General features: G+C 31.7%; 1 protein-coding gene across 1 annotated transcript; it reads right to left on the bottom strand.

Annotated features, from left to right (window-relative positions):
• Nucleotides 1-6,951: 6,951 nt before the first annotated feature.
• On the bottom strand, nucleotides 6,952-24,360 carry LOC145322157 (2-amino-3-carboxymuconate-6-semialdehyde decarboxylase-like). Its single transcript, XM_080163966.1, has 12 exons — nucleotides 23,606-24,360; nucleotides 22,127-22,215; nucleotides 20,705-20,813; nucleotides 20,254-20,333; nucleotides 19,604-19,674; nucleotides 18,964-19,049; nucleotides 18,603-18,664; nucleotides 16,941-17,049; nucleotides 12,828-12,893; nucleotides 11,832-11,932; nucleotides 8,804-8,939; nucleotides 6,952-7,633 (listed from the first exon to the last, which is right to left on the bottom strand). The coding sequence occupies exons 1-12, from the start codon at nucleotides 23,672-23,674 to the stop codon at nucleotides 7,574-7,576; spliced, it is 1,038 nt and encodes a 345-aa protein (XP_080020092.1). The 5' UTR covers nucleotides 23,675-24,360; the 3' UTR covers nucleotides 6,952-7,573.
• Between the last annotated feature and the right edge of the window lie 395 nt (nucleotides 24,361-24,755).

The raw sequence follows: 24,755 nt of genomic DNA on the forward strand, positions 1-24,755 counted from the left end.
AAATTGTCATAGTATATTGCATAGTCCTTCCTTGTACCCAATTAACACTTACAGATAATGGAATAAAAAGAAAACTTTTATCAAAAGAGACAAAATAAAAGCTACAAAATTCAGAAAAGCTTATGGCAATCACCCAAAGGTTGTAAGTAAAACTTCATTAATTCACTTAAGACTTCCAATAACATAATATTTTACATTATTATTGAAATTTAAACATATTTTTTTTCTTTTTAACCTATACCTTCATATATGAGGTAAAAATACTCCTTCTATATATTTGATTATTTTAATTGCTATATGAAAAACCAACAAAAGCTCATGCTTTTCACCGTCAAATACTTTGTTTTAGTCAAACATACACAAATCTTTAAAAATTGTCTGATACTTGATTAGTGATACCATAAAGTGCCATCCTAAAACTATATATATTGCACAGAATAAGATGGAATAGAAGTAAAAACCATCAAATTTAATCTATATTATGAAAAAATTTAATGCATGTTTTTGTTTACTGATAATACTTTTCAAAATACTGCAAAAATACATTTGTAACATGGTAAAAAGCTTTCATAATGTAAAGATAAATTCTATTAATAAATAAACCTTGAAAATGAAACCTTTGAAATAATAATCCTTAAAATCTACAACAAAATGAATTTCTACACATCTAATACTTTTCAGTATTCGATAGAATTAATACTTACGAATAATATTTTATCCAATTTTGGACGTCTTAAATGTAAAAGATGACTTGTACGCAAGGCTTTTAGTGAATTCAATAAAAATTTGTAATATCAAAATTCAAAATCTTTGAACATTTTCATAAAACTTGAAAACTTACTAAAAGCCATAGGTTATTATAGTTTTCAATTGTCCGGCCTTTATTTCAAGCTATATAGGCCTGTATCGGAAAGGGAGCGTTCCTTGAGTCATTCGTCATGATCTTTGTGAAAATTTCCTATGCCTTTTAAACCTTACTCCGCTGAATCAGAAAAGACAACATTTCCTCTAATTTTACCTCTGATAGTGTGGCATTCGTGTGCAAGAGTTTGTTGTTGTCTCCGGGAGCGCGTTTTTCTCCTTTGTTTGTTGGAGAATGGAAAGTGTGCTTGATTGGTAGAACCCTGCTGTAAGTCTGTCCTGTTTGCATGAGACGTAACCCAGGTAATAACCTGATGATTTCAATGTATTATTCTTAATAATGATGTTTTGTATTTCTTTAAATCAAATTATGATCATTTTATTTGTCTGATCTGATTATCGCATTTATATGTATTATTTAACTGATGTATTTTATATTTTTTAGATCATTGGTTTTCATCTTGAAATGCAATGATTCGTAAACCTTCTGGTTTTCCATCCTCATCGGACAGCAAGTAGTGGGTCAGTCGTCTATCAGCGGTTTGACTGGACGTAAAAGATCTCAGGTTAAATCGCGGCGATACAAGGCCAAATTTTCCACCTAGATTCTCATCTATACTTTATTATCTTTGATATATTGTATATACATAATTATATATATAATATATATTGTATGGTATTCACTTATTCTTATATTAGTGCTAAGGAACGTGTTGTTGGTTTAGTTAAGGGTTAAAGGGATAAGACAAGCAGCTATAAAAAAATTAATCCTAATATTTTACTTGGCTTCATAATGTCCTTAAGAAAAAAAAATGTTATTATCAATATATATTATTCAAATTTTAGGCAAAAACTAGTATTACCTAGTATTCTTTTCATGGAGAAGCCTAATATTTATTTTTATTTTTTTTCTTTATTTTTCTAATTTAAAAAAAAAACTTTTTTTCTAGTCTTTTTTAGTTTGTGTAAAAGTGCAAAATACTCGGTTAGGAAATTTTACTTTACATAGATTACTTTTTATTAAATCTTGTTTAAATGTTTCAGACTCGCAGTATCTAAAGTTTTTAACCAATTAATTTGATCTACTGTTTATTATAATTGGTAATGAGAATCGTCCTTTGTCTTATCGCCGACGATAACTGCTAATACTGCACCCTCTATTCCTGAAGTATAGTATAGTGTATACTAATTCTGTATACATAAATTAATTATGTATTGTTCCTAAAGGGAAACTAAGAAGAGGCGCGAGGATATGCTAGGCATGTGTGTGTATGTATGTTTCTTGTCTCAGGAATATAAAGGATATGCTATGTATGTGTGTGTATGTATGTTTCTTGTCTCAGGAATATAAAGGATATGCTATGTATGTGTGTGTATGTATGTTTCTTGTCTCAGGAATATAAAGGATATGCTATGCAGTATGTGTGTGTAGGTATGTTTCTTGTCTCAGGAATATAAAGGATATGCTATGTATGTGTGTGTATGTATGTTTCTTGTCTCAGGAATATAAAGGATATACTATGTATGTGTGTGTAGGTATGTTTCTTGTCTCAGGAATATAAAGGATATGCTATGTATGTGTGGGTATGTATGTTTCTTGTCTCAGGAATATAAAGGATATGCTATGTATGTGTGTGTATGTATGTTTCTTGTCTCAGGAATATAAAGGATATGCTATGTATGTGTGGGTATGTATGTTTCTTGTCTCAGGAATATAAAGGATATGCTATGTATGTGTGTGTAGGTATGTTTCTTGTCTCAGGAATATAAAGGATATGCTATGTATGTGTGTGTATGTATGTTTCTTGTCTCAGGAATATAAAGGATATGCTATGTATGTGTGTGTATGTATGTTTCTTGTCTCAGGAATATAAAGGATATGCTATGTATGTGTGTGTATGTATGTTTCTTGTCTCAGGAATATAAAGGATATGCTATGCAGTATGTGTGTGTAGGTATGTTTCTTGTCTCAGGAATATAAAGGTATAAATAACATCCTTTTTAGAATACTTCATATTCCATAAAGATAGAATGCTACATCAAAAACATATCTAAACTTAGCAGTAACAAGAATGACATCAATTATATCAAGCAATGTCCATAAAAATCATGGATGTACAAACGGATAAAGTGAGTTACAGATTTTCAGTTATCATAACAAAGAAAAGGAAGAGGGAGAATAAGGAAAATTCGAACATAATTACAAAACCTCAAAAGATTAGTGTTTATGTCTTAGCATGACCGACAGACAGATGAACAAAATAATGTATAGCTTAGATGCGCATCTATCAAGGGAATCTTCACTTAAAATTTAACAAGTCTATCTTCAACAGCAGCCAAGAAAATCTCATTTTCCCCTGACTGACTGGCAGACGGAAGGAAAAAGTTTTTGACACTGAAAATTAACGAAATTCAGCACCTTGGCGTTAAAGGTTTGTAACTTATTTTCCATCTGTATTTTGTTGTGGCACAGCAACTCTACAAATCAACGAACACAGTAATAGTGTCTGACTGATTATGACGAAACAAAAAAAAATTAGCCAATGAGAGGCTGTTATTGACCAATTGTAAAATTTATAGTGGCCTCTCATTGGCTAATTTTTTTTTGTTACGTCATAATGAGTCAGACACTATTACTGTGTTCCAAATCAACTGCCTAAACATTTTACTGTTTCATGTATTCTTTGTATTTTATTTAGGGACACTTTTTAATGTTTTTTTATAATTTAAAATATATAAGTTAATAGCATCCCTGTCTCCCTGAAAAGTAAATTATGTATATTCATGTTTATGTACACAACTACTTCACTTACTTTAGTCTATAATTATTTACTCTAATCACACACCTATAATAGTTATTATACGTATTTTCATTGATTTATTCTTCTATGCCCATATTATATTTTATATATATATACGAGCAGCTTTATGTTATTTATTATTCCTCTCATTTGATTAACTTTATTTGCCTATATAATATAAGGAAAAACATAACATTCATCCTTACAAAATAGAAATATGAAAAATTTGAAAATTAATCAGAATATTTTTGGGTTTATAGTTTATTATTTACTATTTTGCAAATTCTAAACTATTAATGACGAAATTTCTTTGTGAATAAATAAATTATTTCACATAGAGAACTATAGCACATCGAAGTAAAGATAGATAGTGTAAATTATTTCTATTTTATAGAACAGGTTAAACTTGTTGGTAAAAATTTTATCTGCACTGATAACACCTTTATTTTAAAAATATATGGAGTGTCAGTATTAATTAACCCCCCTTTATTTTAAACAAAATTTAAATTAAGGAGGGGGATATGATATTTTTTTCTTTAGTTTTGCACACCAGGCCGCAGGGGCAAAGTTGTAATGTGGTTGCGCCTAAAATTTATACAAAAATCTTGTAAATTCTATTTCTTGTAAATTAATATAACACTAATTGTTGTAAATAAAAGTAAAGTATTCTATAAATTGATTAGAATATAGAATCGGTACTGTAAAATTGATTTCTTGCATAATGTTATATTATCTTTAGATACTAATATATACCCGCGACCGTGGCACAACACGTAGCGCATCCGCTCGTCGTCGGGAAGGCGATAGATTCGAATATCGGTCCGACACCGCGTCATAATTAAAGACGTTAAAAATGGTTACTACTGCTGCTATGTCAGGTGGTGCGGGACATAAATAGTTAGAGTAAGGGGAATGCCTTGGCCCAAAACAGGCGCAAATCACTACCATGCACAGTTAGGACTTCTCAGACAAAGGTCGTGCAATCAAAGGGTTAGTTGTCTGATGGGCATTTGGACGCTTTCCACCGCAATCATAGGGCTTAGGGCCGACAACTATATCCCTTATCCATAAAAAAGCCACATTGTTACAGAAACACTGACAAATTGTCAGCGGCCTATGCTCCACCTGTGGAGTAAAAGGGCTTGTTACTGTTACTCATATATACTTTAGTTGAAAGAAATTTTCAAATATTCTCTAGATAAATTTAAAGTTCTTAAATTTGTGGAATTTAAATTTAAACAAAACAAAAGTTTGATATAATCGTGTACATTTTTTACAGTGAGACTTTTATATAAATTATTGTTTATTGTGAGGACAGAATCAGGAAGAGAGGGGACATTGCTCTACTTATTACACTAGTCGCCAAAGTTTATAATAACATTTATCGTATTCATTCGAATCCGGTGGATAGGAACCGGTTCTCATCCATACGAAAATACTATGTCTAGCATCGAATTATATCCAGCTTTCCACGAATATAAAAATGTACAATCATAAGATTAAAACCAGTTTTTTAGCAGGTGCCTTCGGCACCTCGGGGCTAAAAAAAAATGTTTTAATCTTATAATTGTACATTCTATATCCGCGGAAAGCCGTTTATAATACGATGCGAGAAATAACTATTCTTATAATATATTTTTGGCTTAACAACTTTTGGGACACTTAATTAATTTTGAATGGTTGGTCTATTAAATTGGCTGCGCAAATCCATTTAGATTCCTGGGACAGAATATGTTGCTCATTACCTGAATATCCTACGGCAGCTGGTAGCCAAATTATCGGTGATCGATCATAATTCCCACATAATAATCCATACAGCTATTGTCTTACACCTTGCCATATTCTACATCATTAATAATAAATAATTCATTTATTACAGTCAGGGATCTAAAGGGATAAGACGATGGCCGTTATATTGATGTAAATCTCCAATGATGATACACAAAATTACTCCTTCTGTAGATTACAATTAATGGTTGAAACGTTTGGACGCTCAGCCAATCAAAATTGAATAAAAGTCCGCAAGGTTGTTGAGCCAACGAATATAAAAACGTTGTTATTAGACTTTGGGGACTAGTATAATAAACAGCCCAATGTCCCCTCCCTCCCTGATTTATTGCAGTGTAGGCTATGAAACTTGTTCTGTAATAATGAGATGAACTTTAATATGACTAGAAGTAATCAGGGATGGAGGGGACATTGGGCTGCTTATTACACTAGGAATAATTGATGTATTTAATTGTTTGGTTCATTATTGTCCATTGTTTTATCTTTTTAGATCCCTGAAAGTTAATGCGCGTTGCTTTTGATATTATCACGCAACCTTTCTCTACCTCTAATTTTAAAAATTGTTGCTCTAATTAGGAGGAAGGGAGGAAAATTGGATTGTTTATTATACATTTACCCAAAGTTTTTTAACTACGTTATCTTAATACATGGCTGTAATGTCTACAGAAGGCGTAATTTTATTTATAATTATTGTGGATAGACTTTGGTTTGTTTTGTATGAAGATTCAAGAAGGAGGCATATGAAGAAGATCACTTGATCTCATTTGTCTGAGGAATCTTCACGAAAAATGTCAATAGCAGCCAAGAAAAAAAACCTAATTTCCCCCATTGAATTACTGATACGCCGAGAATTATTTTACATAAGGACCTTTTGAAATTTTAAATTTATGAAATGCTTCGCTATAAGAGAATAGAATACATATAAAATTAGATGGGTATATTTTTGGCTTGTCGTTTGATTCAGACAATTTCTCCACAAGGGGTAGGTCTCGAGCTGTAGTACTCGGAGAAGGTTTTAAGTAGATATAATTGGATTATTTTTCATTAGTTTTTGACAAAATCTGCCGGGATTATATTGAAAAATCGAAGCGATTGTTTTAATTTATATGTGTTTTAGAATCTAGCCACTGAACCGATTTAATTATCCACTCCCAAATAGTTTCCATCTATTTTATCTGTAGATATAAATCTTGGGAAAGTTTTAAGCTATATTACCACCCTCCTCCAACTAAATGCTAGGGGTGCAGTTTTAGTACTAAATAAAACAACATATCAACTAAACATAGCACATAAAAAATTCATAATCATATAAAAATGAACTTTATTTTTAAAAATAAATATAACATAATACCATAAGCATAATATATAAACGTATATAAAATAAGAATTGTAGTACAAGCAGGGATGGAGGGGACACTGGACTGTAAATTATATTGATTTCTAAAATATTCTAATCAATTTTCTCATTCGTTTGCTTAAAAACTTTTGTGGCCTTTTATTATATCTTGAGTGGCTTGTACCAAGTATTAGTGTTTAATCTTTTCCTTAATTAATTAATATATAAAAGGAATACATAAAGTTATCGTCCAATGGTTATCCCTGATCCCTAAATGAAAGTGTTAAAGGAGAAATGGGTAAAATACATTAAATTACAAGTTGAAACCCCTCTCTTTTAATTTAATTTTGTCAGCAAAATAATTATTAGTAATACTTCTTTTATGTTTGGTTTGGTAGAATAAAATACCCAAGAGATTTAGAGCTCCTGGAGGGGAATTTGTGAAATAGAATATTGAGGAGTTCTTGGTCATCTACTGAAATTTACAAGATTTACAACATACAAAATTTGTTTTCATAAAAAAAACTGATTCCTTTTTTGAGTTAAGAAAGAAAATCCGAAGAAAAACGTCAAAGAAACACAAAAGTTTAATTTTAAGACACACCCCTTTCACTGTCAAAGGAGTAAGGCACTATAAAAAGTGCTATTCAAACAAACACACTTTTTGAGAACACTGTTTCAAAGGTCCCTTGGCCATACAAATGACTAGGAAGCATTTTTTAAAATTTAAATTGGTGGAAGAAGTAAAACCCATACGCCTATATTTTCAAAAGGCATAAAAAATGTTTTAATATTGTGTTGGGTCCAGATTGAGGAATTGCATCGCGTTACTCCAAAACAGCTTGTCCTGAATAATAAATATCATAACAAGGATAATATGACTTTCAAAGGAAGCGCATTGTCTTATTTTATTTTTTAAAAATTTTAACGGGAAAATATGCAGATAAACTGTTATAATATCAAATTAAATTAGATAAAAGTATTTAAAAGTTCATTCTCTGAGAAGCTAAACCTTATTAGCTCAGCGGTTATTAAGATCTTAAGCTGTAGAAATGTGGATATGCATTGTTATACTTATATTATAGATACTTGTGCTTATGCTTTATGGTAAGAGAATCTACACCAAAAATCAGGTTTATATCTTAGATGGTAAAAGCACCCCCCCCCTTAAACTATCTTCAGTTCTTAAAAACACTTACTCCTAGCCCTTGTGTGGAGCCCTAACCATACGAGGCCATATCCCTATTATGGATTACAATCCCTTTCTTCTAATCTCACATAACCTAAGCTAACATAACCTACATAAAACTAAACTACGCTATGCTTGCTTGTACTTTGCACGTTTAACAATAAATTAAGACCTACCTACACAATTATATAGTAGCAACGCTCTAAGTATAATATACTTTTGCTTGTTGTATCCCTTCGTGCACATTTATCAATGCTTTTAAATCTTACTTATACAATCACTCAAAGAAAAAAAAACTAGAAAACCTACAAATATGAATGATACTTTCAAACAAATTCACCCATATTTTCTAATAAATTTTAAAAATCCTGTACAGAATATAACTTAACCTAATCTGACCTAAAGTAAAACCAACAGGTATTATTAGTGTTATCTCTCAAAGGAAGGTCGACCAGCTACCCTACTAAAAATAGCCAAAAACATGACCAAGAGTAAAATAAGCCCTTCTTAAAACTATATAGGTTATAGATAACAACATTCTACCTAGCTATGTATCTACCGAATAATCTATCTTTTTACATAACTAAAACATAATACAAGAGTATAAGTTGCAAATATTTACTTAATACAGTAAATATATGCATTGAAATGTATAAGTATCAGGATGTTTGTCTGTCTGTGTGGTGCAGAATCTCGCTAACCGCTGAACCTATATGGTTATTCTCATAGGGAAGGTTTCTAACTATATTAGGTGAGGGAACCACCACCCTCTCATGAAGTTTAAATAAAACACACACTCCAACATCCGACTGCTTTAGTTTCGCTAACCTTTATAGCATTGCTGATATGGCATGCCTGTATAGTTTTACCAGGCCAGGTGTCCACTATTTTCACCTCCCCCAATGGAAAAGGATAATCTGTACCCAGCATAACTCTATCCTCTCCTACTACATCTAGCAGTAACCTAGATAAATAGATAATAGAAAAAATGGATAAAAGATAAATAGATAAAAGGATAATCTGTACCCAACATTACTCTATCCTCTCCTACTACATCTAGCAGTAACCTAGATAAATAGATAAGAATAGATAATGGATAAAAGATGAATAGATAAAAGGATAATATTTGTCCAACATTTCTCTATCCTCTCTAGCACTAACCTAGATAAATAGATAAAAGATAAAATTAGATTATTAACATTTATACAGCATAAATATATATTTTAAGCAATGTGTTCAAAACAAATAGAGGATTTTGAACGAAAGTCTCACAATGACGTTATAAAAATGAGGGATGAGGAGAAGGGGAATAGGAAAGAAAACCCCTAAAAAAGAGATGGATAATCCCTCGTTTTTATGACGTAAGATGATGATTTTTTGAGGGACTTTCTTCATCTTAGAGGATTTTCACTTGGAACACTAAGAGTATTCTATTTCTTTATCTATAAAATTTCGCTTTTTTGAATGCTGTCATCCTTATCATCTGTATTTGTAACCTATGACTAGATAAATAGACCAGGTTATTATAAACAAACACGTACATAATTAGATTATATTATGCTTAAACAAAACTAAGAAAGGAATATTCTTTAAGGTTAAATCAGAATTTACCTTTATCGCAAACTTTATTGGATAATGTTTTAATAATATTTTAATATTAATAATGCTAAACCTAAGGGTAAAAAATCAGATTTTTTGTTACTTTTCATTTGTTTGGTTGTTTATTTGCAAAAAGAAAGGGTTGAAGATTAATATAGAAGTCATTGTCCTATCCCTCCCAGCATCAACATTATATATACACACAGAAAATTTAACCCACATAACCAACGAAGTGGATGCATTGAAGACTTGCTAACAAAAGTATTATGATATATAATGGCAATTTTCAAGGTATTTTTTTCTCAACAATTCCAGCCCAAACTTTCAGGGAAGGAGGGGACATTTGGCTGTTATTTACATTAGTCCCCAACGTTTTACAATAACATTTTCTTATTTATTGGCTTAACAACTTTGGGGACTTTTAATGAATTTTGACTGGTTGGTTAATATAGTTTAGAATCCAAACGTTTCAACCACTAATTGTAATCTAAAGATGGGGAAATTTTGTGTTTCATTATTGGGGATGAACATCAATTTATCGGCCATTATTCTTTCCCTTTAGATCCCTGGCAAACTTTGCATAGATCTATTCATTGCTGGAGTCACAGCTACTCTATAACCCAAGTACATAAATCCTTAAATAAAAGTAAAATGATGTTTAATGGTAATGAGTCTGTCTGTCTGTATCGAAGGATCTCGCTGAATCGATATGATTATCCTTTACAATGTAGCTTCGCATAGGTACTGGGAAGTTTTATAACCCATTGGGGAGAGGGTAATGTCTTTTTTTTTAAACTAAATTTTGAAAATAGGGGCCACTTTGGGCGTAGCGCTCCATATATTCCAAAGTAGTTAAATTGGTCACATATGTTTGATAAGATTTCTAAAACAGCTAGAACATTAGTCTAGAATTAAACCTAAGAATAATTTCTTTTGAATTAAAGTCATAGTCATGCTAAAGATATTAAAAATAACAACTGTCTGATAGGTTCATTAATAAGATAGAAGAGATAAGTAACTCAAATAACTTTACCAGAAAGGTAGTCCAATCAAAATGTTCGGTGTATGAAAGGTTTTACATAATCTAAAGCTTTAGATCTTAAAGATTTTCATTTAGGCTGCGATTCAATGTAAAAAATAATACTTGTTAAATTTGAAAATTCGACCATGGGGAAGGAAAGAGAATAAATGGGGTCTGTGCATTCCCCTCCCCATAATCATGGTTGGTCTGTGTGTGCAATTATTCTAAGAATATTAAAAGAAAGAGGGATGCAAAAATTAAATGTTTTTGGGAAAATTCAGGGATCTAAAGGGATAAGACAATGACAGATAAATTGTTGTACTTACCCAATGATCATATACATAATTATATTTTCTTTAGACTACAACTATGGACACTCAACTAAATGATCTAACGAATTAAAATTAATGAAAGTCCCCAAAGTAATTGAGTCAACGAATAGGAAAACGTAATTATAAAACTTTTGGGACTAGTGAAGTAAACAGCCCAATGCCTCCTCCCTTCCTGGTAAAATCCAAGGGTTAAGTATAGTGATATATAAAAAAAATTAGAAAGTTTAAAATGAACCTACTAATAGTGTCTAACTTTTTATCTTTGTGACGTAACAAAAAGGGGAGGTGGGAAAGGAAACCACTAAAAAAGATATGGATTTTTGTTACGTCACAAAGATAAAAAGTTAGACACTATTACTAGGTTCTTTAAAATTTTCACCCGTTGAAAATCTTATCTAATTTTTCCTTCTTAATTTTTAAAATTCTATTCGAAACGTTATAATTAAAGTACATTAGTTAACAATGTTTTTTTAAAGACTTTTTTATAATAAAATAAAAGTATAGATTTTGAGCTGATCTATATTCCTTTTATCCCCCCCCCCCCCCCCCTCCCAAAAAGGTCTATTTTGTGAGGGTTGGTAGAATTGTTTCTCTGTTGATATATGCAAAAAAAAAGCAGATTAGATTATGACCTTGTCTAATATTTTATGCTCTAAATAAAATCCTAAAGAGTTTTTCTTGTTTTTGAAGTAAAGCTTTCTACAAATCTTTGTCCGTCCTTACATACATCTGCAACAGATTGACCGACAAATTAAATTATACACTTGATATTCATTGCAATAGGAAATCTTCTAAAAAAACAGCCGTTTATCTTGAATAGCAGCGGAAAAATTACATTTTCCATGTAGCATTACGGACAGACAAAAATAGAGAGAGTCTTTGCTAGAAAAAAAAATAAGCTCACGTTAAAGCATCTGGATCATGAACCAGTGAATCTGTCCAGAATTTTCCCAGGAAGTCTAATGGAGGTTGGTCACAGTCGGTAGCACACAGATCTGGTCGAACCTGCAACAGGATTATTATTTTAGGGTCGTCAAAACTAAGGACGTCTAAGCTTTTTTTAAGGAGGTAAAATGAGGGGTTGCATATGTTTAAGGAGTGTAAGCGAATGTATTTCTTTTAATTTTAAAGGGTTAAATGAGGTGTTTCAAATTATGAGGGGTGCAAACACCACTTTACACCCCTACCCCCAAAGGGTAGCACACAGATCTGGTCGAACCTGCAACAGGATAAATATTATAGCAACGTTCAACCCAAGGACGTCTAAGCTTTTATACAGGGGTAAAATACGGGTTTGCAAAGGTTTGAGGGTGTTAAGCGAATATATTTTTTTTACAGGGTTAAATGAGGGGTTTCAAAGTCTGAGGGGTATCAACACCCTTTTAACCCCTCTTCCCCCTCCTATTTGGGCGTCTATGGTTGAAACATCATCAATTATAGAAGTTAAAAAAAGACAAATATTTAAGACAAAAGATAGAATTACTTATCCCGTGAAAGTTAGATTTAGCAGAATTTTAGATGGAAACGAACAGTTGTAGAGTGGCTTCTCTAATAAAAACTTTGATTCACTGAAGAAAAATGATTACCCACTTCTTTCCTAATTTCCGAAGTTGTACAGCAGATAACCCAACTATTGCAAACGCTATTTTCATCTACTCCGGTCAAAGGGAAAAGCGATATAATGTATAAATGATTTATACGTTATACATTCAAAATTTAAATTTTTTAAATTTTGATTTGTCTTTTGGAAGTTTTTTGGAAGCTTTTTTAGTTAGCAGTAAATATTCGAGTTAGGATGAGGGTGCTATCTACACAATCGGAAACAAGAATTTAGCTGACCAAAACTTCATGGAAAATATAAGTTTAGATATATTTTTAAATATATAAATTCGTTAAGTACCTTATATCCATGTTGGATTCTTGCAGCTGTATATGGGAAGGCACCACCTCCGTGTGCAAAACAAACCTAAACAAGATTAGTTATTATGAAAACTGATGCCTTTTATAAATGAAAAAAGACTACTATACTTTCATGTATATTCGTCTATCTCTATAATAGCCAAAATTAGAGTACTTATAAGAATCTATTAATAACCCCTCCTCCCTTCCCTTTATGATAATTTTGTGGCTATTACACTTCTTTAAAAAAATTGATTATTGGAAGGAGTTAACAATGTATGCCTTTTCAAATAAAATTATCACAAGTCCAAGAAGAGATCCCTGTAACACCCCAATATGTGACATCCAGACAGACAATCTTTTTAGAGACCGCTGTTTTGGAGGTCACTTAAGAGCCATACAAATGATAACAAACCAATGAAAAAATTTTATTTGTCAAAGAACAAAACAAATTAGATTCCATTCATATAATCCAATTGTAAAAAGAATTTCTTTGTTGCCTTTGTTTCCTCTTTATATGACCTTCTCATTTTTAACCTCTTTATAAAAAGTATACCCAAAATGTATCTTCTAAACTAAAATTTGCTATGCCAAATTGTTGCATAAAATTTGAGATCTAGACAATGACATATAAAAACAAAAACCTGATATGAAGCAAGTAGTAACAAAATATTAAAGTACTTTTGAACATTTAAAATTGAATGTATTTCTTGGCCTTTGGTGGTTAAAAGTATAACAAGGATGACAACATCAATAAATCAAAGCTCAACAAATTAGAGAGAGGGGGGACGATGGGCTGTTTATTACATTAGTCCCTAAAAGTTTATAATAACGTTTTCTTATTTGTTGGCCTAGTAACTTTGGGAACTTTAGTGAATTTTGAATGATTGATTCATTAAATTGAGTGCTCAAATGTTTCAACGACTGATTTTAATCTACAGAAGGGGTAATTTGTATATCATCATTGGGGAATGAAAAATATTTTTATACTTTAAATCAGGATTAAGTTGTAAAAATGTTTCATTACAGGATATTAAGCCTTTTTTGTAATAAACATAGAGTTGCTACATGTGTACCTAACTATTAAAGGATTCATTACACCAAATTTGAAATCAATAGAGCAATTCAACATCCCTGAATGAACCATGAAAGCTACTGATGGAATTACCATATGTAGAAACGTTGTGCTTTCAATAAGATAATCTATTAATTTTTTAGTGGGAGGGAAATAAAACATTTTAATGAAGCTTTGCAATTCCTCCACCTCCGTCTTTTCTAATCTAAAATCCTCTGCACGCTCTTTAGTATTTTCTGAACTTAATTTCATAATAAAGTAAATTATATAAATTGCATAAGATGCAAAAATGCTGTCAAGCAGTTCTGAAACCAGATATTCAAGCAATTTTAGGATTGACAGCTTGTATTTTTTGATTCGTGAAATTTACAATTTTCAGCTGCGATCTATAAATGTTTGTGTCTGTCCTTCTGTTTTTCGGCAATGTTACATTCTGCCGAATTTAGATGCAATTAATTTACTTTTCTTTACTCCCCCATTACAACTTCTAGAAGGAAAAAGAATAAGAGGTTGAACACTAACCACCATTTCAATTAAAATATTGCATCTCCATCTTGAAAGACAAAAGCAGACGAAAAGTACTTTAGATCACCCGGATTGTTGCAAATTAATTATATCCTATTCTATAAATATAAATGTGAATAAAAATATAATCGTTCTAAAAAAGCAAACTGCCTTCTGAACCAATTATTCAGCTGATTGTACATTGTTTTAGAACTAGGGTGTTTCGTCTTTTATGATAACACAATATAACACCAGGAAAAAACCTACCCCCTCCTAATTTTGTTTAATTTTAAAAAAGGGGATAGTTTTCTGTGCTCAACTTGGCATTTCAAGGAAAACCACCAATAATCCAATTCTGAAACAACTTTTTATTTAGATGGTAAAATTAAAATAATCTACAGGAAATAAGTTTGTATATAATATAAAATAATTTCAGCAGTATGTGAATTAAGAATAAGAGTTGCAATTTTTTAAAAGTACAAAAGTCTATGCAAATTACTAAGGCAAATAAAGCATTTTTTTTAACAGATTTTAAAATCCAAATCTCCACCCATGCACAACCAAGGACAAAAAAAATCCACAACCTTTTTCCAACCAACCAACCCCCCCCCCACCCAGGGTGGGGAAAAACCCAAGGTTTTTTTTTTAAAAAGCCCAGCCCAACCCAACCCGTAAAAACCCTTAAAAAAACCTTAAAACCCTGGGTTTTAAAGGGTTTTTTTTGGGGGTTTTATTGGGTTTTTTTAAAAAAAATTTTAAAAAAACCCTGGGTGGGTTTTTATAGGTGGTTTTTTTGTATGCCCACCCTGCCCCCACCCACTCCTCCCACTTTTTTGTCTCCTCCCAGTTTTTTCTTTCTCCGCCTTCAACCAAATTCACCTATCTAAAACTCCGCCTATTTCCTAACCATTCAAAAAATTCCTTCAATAAAAACTATGCCCCGCCCCATATTCTTTCAGATTCAAGTCTTGTGACGGTTGTAAGCGTTGTTTCTAAACCCTGTTTGTCCTTTCAAATATAGAAATCCTAAATGCTAAGTGCATATGTCTAGTGTATAATTAAAGAGAAAGTGTTGCAAATTTTGCAAAGTACAGAGGCAATTTTTTTTGCAAATTAAAAAGGCCAACACTTCTCAATTTTTTAACAAAAGAGAAAATAAAAACTTAAAATGCAATAAAATTGTGGCAATACTAGTTCCAAAATTATATTTGTGTACAAATATTTCAAAAGATGTTTTTGTAAATCATTAGCTCACAATGCCTTCATGCAAATTTTACAGAATTTTCAACAACAAAAAATTGCGTTCCCTTTATTTATAAATTACTGTTTGTTAAAACTATTTTAATAATTGGTAGTATATTTAATCTAAATATTTTCAAAATCAATTTTGTTGTTATAGTCCTTGTCAATAACTATCAAACACATATTTAGTTTAGTCCAGCTTGTATACGAGTCCGAAACATAACTTATAAATAAATCTATTAAAAAGGTACTGTTATAATGTTTTATGGCTTTATAATTGACAAAAATAAGTTTTACTAATTTTTTGAATTATTGGAAACAGGAGCCATCCTTATTCCTGGTTGAATTCAACTAAGTTATTAAAATTTTTTCCCGTATACTTCGAAACCGATTTATATCCGCTGTATTAGAACCGTTTCTCAGCTATACCGAAAAATCATTTATAGCATTGTATTACAGACAATTTTCCATTAATATTGAAATAAAATCATCATATTAAAACCAGTTTTCTTGACCCGGATCTTCGGCCCCTCGGGTCCAAAAAACTTGTTTTGATCTTTTAATTTTTAATTTTAATATCCGCGGAAAGCTGTCTATAATACGATAACAAGTTGTTTGCATCTATCCTAAATTTTTTAATGCAAAATTGTAAATCTTCATTATTATTACTTAATAGTTTTGGATGTGCATAAATAGAATGGCTTTCAACACAGGGATCTAAAGGGATAAGACAATTAATGTACATGATTATATACAAATTTACGTTGCCCATTCTGTAGATTAAAATTATTGGTTAAAACGTATTTTTACACTCAACTTATTAAACCAACCAATTATAATTAAATAACAGTCCCCAAAGTTGTCGAGTCGAAGAAAAATATATCGTTATTATAGAACTGTTATTACTAGTGTAAAAAAACACAATTTCCCCTCCCTCCCTGTGTTTATACTGTATGAAAAGAATTTACATAAGAATAGAGTTAACCATATTCTAACTAATATATTACAAAACTATAAATATTTAGAAATATTAATAAATTTAACTCAAGTATGGCTTCGAAAACTATTAATATCCGCTGGACTAGAACCGGTCCTCAGCCATACTTAAGAATCATGTACAGCATCACATCACAGATAATTTTCCACGAATATTTTTAAAAATCAAAAAATCATCACTAGTTTTGTAAGCCCGGGATTTCGGCCCCTTGGGGCTTACAAAACTGACTTTAATCTTACTATTTTTCATTTGATATCCGCGGAAAGCTGTCTATAATTTTACAGGGCAATGTTTACCTTAAGTTTAGGAAATCTCTTAAGGACTCCTCCCATGAGCAATGAACAGATGGCTGTAGCTGTTTCAGCTGGCATTCCAACCAACCAGGGCATCCAGAACTTGGATTGTCTTAATAATTTATAATGATTAGTCAATATACAACAATGATTTTTTCAGGAACCAAACACATTTATAAAATTGGTTTAGTAATTTGCCAATATTTAGATTGCTGTGGCTAATTTTTCGCTAGCATTCAAACCAATCTATGTATCCAGTACTTTGTCTGAATATTTTTTTATAATTAGTAACAGGTAGCATTAGATTTTTCAATTTGTCACTTTTATTATCTGAGAAACCATTTCTTGTCTAAAGTTAGTTTTAATAAGTTGCCACTCACTTCAAATTTAGGGTGACCAATACATATGTATTTATTTGATTGTGTAAATAAAGACTGTAAGATTTTGTAAATTAATTAGAATATTATAAACCTAAGAAACATAGTTTATTGTTAGTCAACAATGAGTTGACTGTCCTATTAATAAAATGTAGACTAAATGTTGCTTAACCAAACCATTTCTCAAACTGCATTGTATAAAAGTAAGTTGAGATAAATTGTCATTTAATCCGCGGGCCCCGATGATTAACAAGAATATAAGGGCCCACCATTGGCCAATTAGAATGTATACTGGTCTGTCATTGGTAATTTAGTCTGTGTATTGGCATATCATTGGTCGTTTGTATTGTATGACGTCATTTTGTATAGGCCCGGTAAACAGCTTCCTATGGGACATGTTATTGAGAAGAAAAAACGAATTACAAGAGCAGACTTAATCTTGTTATTGGGCAGCAAGGCAAGGTTATAACTGTAAAATCAGGAAGAACCTATTTCTAAGAATTTTGTCTTCCTTCAGATGTAATATCACTTTTATTCCTTAGTCCTTAATCTCAGGAAGGCAGGGGCCAATGGGCCGTTAATTACATTAGTCCCCAAAGTCTTATGATAACGCTTTCTTACTCATTGGCTTCACAATCTTAGGGACTTTTATTAAATTTTGATTGGTTGGTTTATTAAGTAGAGTGTCCAAACGTTTTAACCACTAATTGTAGTCTACTGGGGGGGGGGGTAATTTTGTGTATCATCATTGAGGATGTACATAAATTTATCGGCCATTGTCCTACCCCTTTAGATCCCTGGCTTAATCTTAATCCATGCAACTCTGTAATGGGCAAATTCAAATTATATTCACAATTCCTAAGTTAATTTCAAAACATCCATCTAGAAAACCTTTTAGATAATTGATTGACTAGTCATGTGTTATTCATCATTCATTTTTATGTATTAGCTCATCATCACAGACAGCGAACCCTTTCATTGCTGACCTTTGTCTGAAAGTCTTTAATGCGTTTAAAATAAAACTCATAAATGGTAAGATAAGGGAGAGGTTAATTTATAGCCTTAATAGATATAGGATATACGTGGATATATTGACAGCGGAAAAATTGTCGTCAATTTAGCCTGTTATTATGGAACTTGTTTGTTGGTCAGTTCAATTATCCAATAGGAGGGAAGAGGATAGGTTTCAGGGGGAGATCGATATTTAAGCCGGCTGCGAGTTTCACTTTATAAGAGAAAATGAAAATCTGGTGTAACATCTAAGTAATAATAGATCCATTATTTTTACCTTCCTCCCATTTGCATGTCCCAAGGGTGAACAAATAAGCAGGCACCTAAGTCTTGAGCAGTCTAAAAATATATACTTTGAGGTTTATTCATATAGCATAAGAGACTTTGAACAACAAAACGAGCCTATTATTTGAAAACATGCAGCCTACTTATTCAAGTTTTAAAATTGTGTAATATTTAGGTTCAAAGAGTAATATTGTTAACACAACGTAAAAAAATTTATACACTAAAGTTGTTAGACATCTCTGCAATTTTCTGTGTATGTTATACGATATTTGGCGCAGAAGTGGGTCCACCCTGAAAAAAATACTCAAGCATTTTTTTCAAAGTTAGGGGCACTTTTTGTCATTAATGTTTACCTTATAGATAGGGTATAATTCCTTAGCATCCAGGTTCCAGTCTCCAACATGGGATCCTATCTGGAATCCAGGAAATCCAAGTTCACCTAATATATGATTAGATTTGATAGATTTATTATTCTTGGGTGTACACATACATAATTTAAAACAATGATTATAAATTATAAAAGACAATTTCCTAATAATTAGGAAGTATACAGTAATGTGAATTCACACATTGTTTTCATACAGGCCATATGTATAGTTTTATCAATTACAAAATAAAACTAAGAATAGATAAATAAAGATCTGTCTACTTTGTCCAAAATTAAATGTAAAATATGAATGTTTTGCTATAACACCTTACTCTCCCTCACCATATGAAAATGACTTAAAATTGAGTTATGTCAATAGTTTAATTTTACTTGGAACTTACGCCAGATTATCATGTACTCTAATAAAGTGAAAATTGTAGCTGGCAAAAGCCATGATCCCCCTTCGCCCCTTTCCATTATCCCCTCCCTTCCTACTAGATAAAAAACTGACCAATAAGTGATATCCATTTTAGCAGCCTAAATTGATGACAATATTTCCCCTGTCATAATATGAATGTAAATTCTATATCCATTATTATGTCATAATATTTTGCAATGGTAATTACCTACACATCTCTTCATTTCCTGCACAGCCAGCTCTGGAGCTTGCATAGGCAGAGTCCCCAAACCAACAAATCTAAATTAGATTTTACTTTTATTGCATTGTATTTAAGACAACTTTCCCCTTCTATCAAAATAAAAACATAAAATTAATACCAGTTTTGTTTTCTGGGTCTTTGGCTCCTTGTGGCTAATAAATCTGTTTTTCATCTTATAATTTTTCTTTTAATATCCTCGCAAAGCTGTCTACAATACAGCATTGTATTTTAGACAACTCTCCACATAAAGAAAAATCAAAAGTTGTAAGAATAATTCTAGTTTTTGGCTAAGAGAACTTGTGATAATATAATGATTTGTATTCTATTATTTGTAAAAAAAATACTTGATTTTTCAGTATGGTTCAGAACAAGTTCTTTTCCTGCGAATATCAAATTGATTTTAAAGACGTAGTGAAGAAACATGGATAAATTTTCACAACAAAAAAATTAATGATGGATTAGAAACTTTGTTGTAAAATTGAAATTTATAACTAAAATTTTAAGGAGCAAGAGTTTTTATATTTTATTAAAATTTCAAGGAACTGATATTTCTAGAAAATGCAAAAAAAAGAATATTTAGGATACTTGTAAACTTATTTTCATGTATGTATATTTACCTGTCAGGGTATTTAGCACAAGTAGCAGCCAAGTCATTGTTCACAATACGTGACAAATCAAGAGTATCTTCAGGTTTGGCCTAATATAAAATTAATTACATTTAATTGTTAAATAATCATCAATGTATTACATTAACTTACAATTTTTAAGTGATATAGAATATACAGCATATGGTTACTCTAAAATTGCAAAGTCAAGCACAGTAGTCCTCCCCCTCCCTTATCTTTAAATAAATAGTAATTAAGCAGGGGGGTACATTATTTGTTTACTTTAGATTAGGTTGGGTTATATTAAATACTTAACAGGGTGGGGGTTCAGTGTTCAATAGGCCCTTTATGGGAGAGCACTGAATATACTTATGAAGTAGTAATATCAGTCAAATTTGTGTGTAATAGATTTTGGTGCTAATTCTAATCATTAAGATTCAATCCCTGAACTTCAATTACTTACCCAGTAGCTGAACATGACAGGTACAGTAGAGAGTGCTTGAACAGTGATTCCATCTCTATCCATGTCTCTGATCCTAGCCTCAGCTGACCAGCAGTTCTCCTCAACCTCCCTAAAACATGTAATTCTTACTGATTTGTTCATTTCAGTATTAACATGTGTACAGAGAAGATAAAAAACCTTCTATATGGAAAGCTGATATATTAAAGCATGAAGACCTTCACAAATTTATTTGTACCTCTGAGACCTCTGGATATTATGACAAGGGGGAAATTAAATTGTCGTCAATTTGGGTTGATACCATGGAACTCTTTTATTGGTCAGTTAATTTAACCAGTAAGGAAGGACGGGATGGGGTAAAGGGGTTGAAGGGGAAAATCATTATTTTAGCTTGCTGCGTTTTTTACTTTTTTAGAGAACATGAAAATCAAGTGTTAAATCCAATTAATGATATATCCAATATGATAATTAAACTCGTTATTTTTTTTAATTTCTGGATTGATCTAGTTTCATGCATAATGCTTTACTTTTCATTTTTGCTTACTTTAACTGTCTATAGTCTTGTTTTCATATATACTACATATTTATCACCAATTTTTTGTCTCTGATGAGAGCCAATTTTTTCCTTATAAGTATTCAATAGGGATAGTATAGAGAAACACTATCTAAATCAGCCAATGGGATAACACTACAAGAACAATCTGACAATGTTATTGGATGAAATGAGAACAGATTTTATGTATCCGCTATAAATTGTCACATTTTTTAGTATAAACCTTTTCTTGGGTAAATTATATCGTGTAGAAATTTCCACTGTATAATTTAAAGCATATGACATTAAATATAATGAATTAACTATAAATAGTTCAATTTATTAGGATAAAGTTAGCTTTCTAGAAATTATATTATGGAAAAATTTTGACGCTTGTATTACTTGAATGGATCTTATATATACAAAAAATAAACAACTGTCTTTGTCTGCTAGATTTTCTTTTATAAGTTTGACGAATTATAGGGCTACTTTGATCATCTAGATAAATTATATCTATTGTGTATGTATATGTAGGAAAGCGAGCAGAGATAATTGTGATTGATTGTCCATTCTTCAATGATATACTCTTTACATTATCAGGAATAATAGTAATATTGAATTAGGAACGAGAATATAGTGACATTCACGCTCCTGTTTCAAATAGTATTTTACTTCTTATTTAGATTAGTATTCAAATTTTGGTAATTTGATACATACTAGCGGCTACGCCCCCAAACTCTATGGCTCTGTATTTAAGGGAGCAGAGAGGGGCTAGAAATATAGTTTAAAACCATCCCAAGACTTAAATATGAAAACGAACTAAGCCTAAAATCACAGATGTAAAAGGTCGAAAGGTTTAATATATGTATTTTATTGTTTGAAATAAAGCTTACCTGAAAAATTTGCCATCCTTCATCATTGTAGCCCTCCCTTTCATATTACAAGAATGATCCATGTGGACCCACCCTCCATAGCCGTATCTCTGAAATTAAAATAAGAAATGTTGGTGCTTTACCTCGAAGTGCCTATCAAGCATTGAAAACCCTCCTCCCTTATTTTTAAAATAAATTAAAAATTAGGGGGTGGTATTTTTTCATGGTGTAAACCTATGGAGCCCCAACCCTATGAGGCAATCTAGTACCAAATATAACCTAACCCAACCCGATTTAATTAATATACAAACAAAGCAATTTAAAAAAACAGGTTTATTTGTTTAACTAGACACTTTCATGTTAACTGCCTAAATGAAGATACTACTAGTTTTATCCAGAAAAAAAGACAATGAAATACAAATTATACTGCCCCTCAAAGTTATAAAACCCGGTCTGCTATTTGTTTGCATAAAAACTTTTTTTCTGGGGGGGGGGGGGTGGTTTAGTAACATTATTTCTCGTATTCATTCGAATCCGGTAGATAGGAACCGGTTCTCATCCGCGGAAAGCTGTTTATAATACGATGCGAGAAATAACTATTAAACTTTTCTACAAATTGTTTTAATCTACATATTATATAATCTATCATAATCGTGGGATATCATTCATTTATTGCGTCTTATTTTAGACAGTTTTCCGCGGATATTGAAATAAAAATTAAAAGATTAAAACCAGCTAGCAAAACTGGTGTTAATTTTATGATTTATATTTGACTATTCGCAGAAAATTGTCTGTAATACGATGCTATAAATGATGTTTCAGAACCAGTTTTAATCAAGCAGATATTAATCAGTTTCGAAGCAATTCTGGAAATTAATTTATGGTCCATTGCTGAATTAAAATCCCTGAGATTTAATACTAACAAAATTGTTAAGAATTATTATTAAGGTTGCGTGATAATTCCGCTTCGGTTAAAAAGTAACAAGTTGTCTGTTTAACAAAAATGACAATACCCAAAATGTCTCTCTTATATGGGTCTAAACTGATAAGACAATGGCCGATAAATTGATGTACATCCCCAATGATGATACACAAAATCAACCCTTCTGTAGATTACAATTAGTTGTTGAATTAAAGATTAAACACTCAACTTAATGAACTAACTAATCAAAATTCACTAAGGTCTCTAAAGCTGTTAAGCCGACGAATAAGAAAACGTTATTTTTAAACTTTTGGGACCAGTGTAATAAACTGCCCAATGTCCCCTCTCCCCCTGTGATCCGGCCATTCCTTAAGGAGAATGTGACTGCTTCTTACCCAAAACCTTTGGGACTAGTGTAATAAGCAGACCAATGTCTACTCCCCCAGCCTGTGTTTACCTGTTTAAGATCCGGCCATTCCTTAGGGAGAATGTGACTGTGGATGTCAAGCTTCTTACCCAAAACTTTGGGGACTAGTGTAACAAATAGCCCCAAATGTCCCCTCCCTCCCTGTGTTTACCTGTTTAAGATCCGGCCATTCCTTAGGGAGAATGTGGCTGTGAATATCAAGCTTCTTACTCAGAACCATTTTAGCAGTTTTATTTGATTTTATATCTACAAAGAAAATATTAAACACTAGTATTTTCTGAGATCTTTAACATTAGACAAAATAACCCTATATCCTATTATATAAAGAAATCCTTTTTTTCTGTAGCGAAGAATCTTGCTAACCGCTGAACCGACATGTTCTGGGTAAGGTTGTAGGCTATTTTCTCTGTCCTTCCATATCCCTTCGAAAAGAGCCCCTAGCATCTAGAGGATCTGTATTCAAAATGGTAGAAAAATAGCCTAAAACCATCTCGGGAACTGTGTATATTGAGAAATCAATCGGTTCAGAGATTGTGAAGCTTCAGCCAAAAAAACCTTACTACTCTATATAATAGGATATGGATCTAGTTCAGTTCACGATGAAATGTTACAGATAACAATTATCTCCAAAAATCTATAAACTTTAAGGCTGCTAACAGCCAAAAGGTGAAACGTTTAGATTAAAATCGCACAAAATTATAATCGACAAAAGAAGGCCTACTAATAATCTGGAATGCACAGTTATCTCGCATCGCACATAAATACGCGAAAAAGACTTAATTGTGCGATTTTTTTCTTCAGTAAAGCCGTTTGGCAACTAGCAGCTTTTAAAGTTCATAGTTTTTTTAAGTTTTCGTTAACAGGAACATTTTAACGAGAACTGCACTAGATCCAAACATTTTTTAATTAAACATAGAAAACAATAAAAATCTTAGGATCAACTGCAGTTCATGGTAAAATATTCCTGGTAACGAATATTTCTAAAAAATCTATGAATTTTAAAGGCTGCTAGCTGCAAAACTGCTGAACGTACAGATCATTCCCACACAACGTATTAAGCGACATAAGAAGGCCTACAAATAAATAGCCATAAATCAATAATGCACAATTATCTCGCAGTGCTGAGAAATGCGCGAAAAAAGACCTATTTTATGCGTTTTTCTTCAGTGGACCTTTCCCTGTGCATCATTGAATCTTGGCTATTAAAAGAATAAAAATCAGTAATGAAACACACAGACTAACACACCAATCAAGAAAATTAAGTAGATCTACTTCAGGGATCTTAAGGGATAAGACAATTG

Source organism: Acartia tonsa, chromosome 6, assembly GCF_053477335.1.
Source record: "Acartia tonsa isolate MP-2025a chromosome 6, ASM5347733v1, whole genome shotgun sequence".
Lineage (NCBI taxonomy): Eukaryota > Metazoa > Arthropoda > Copepoda > Calanoida > Acartiidae > Acartia > Acartia tonsa.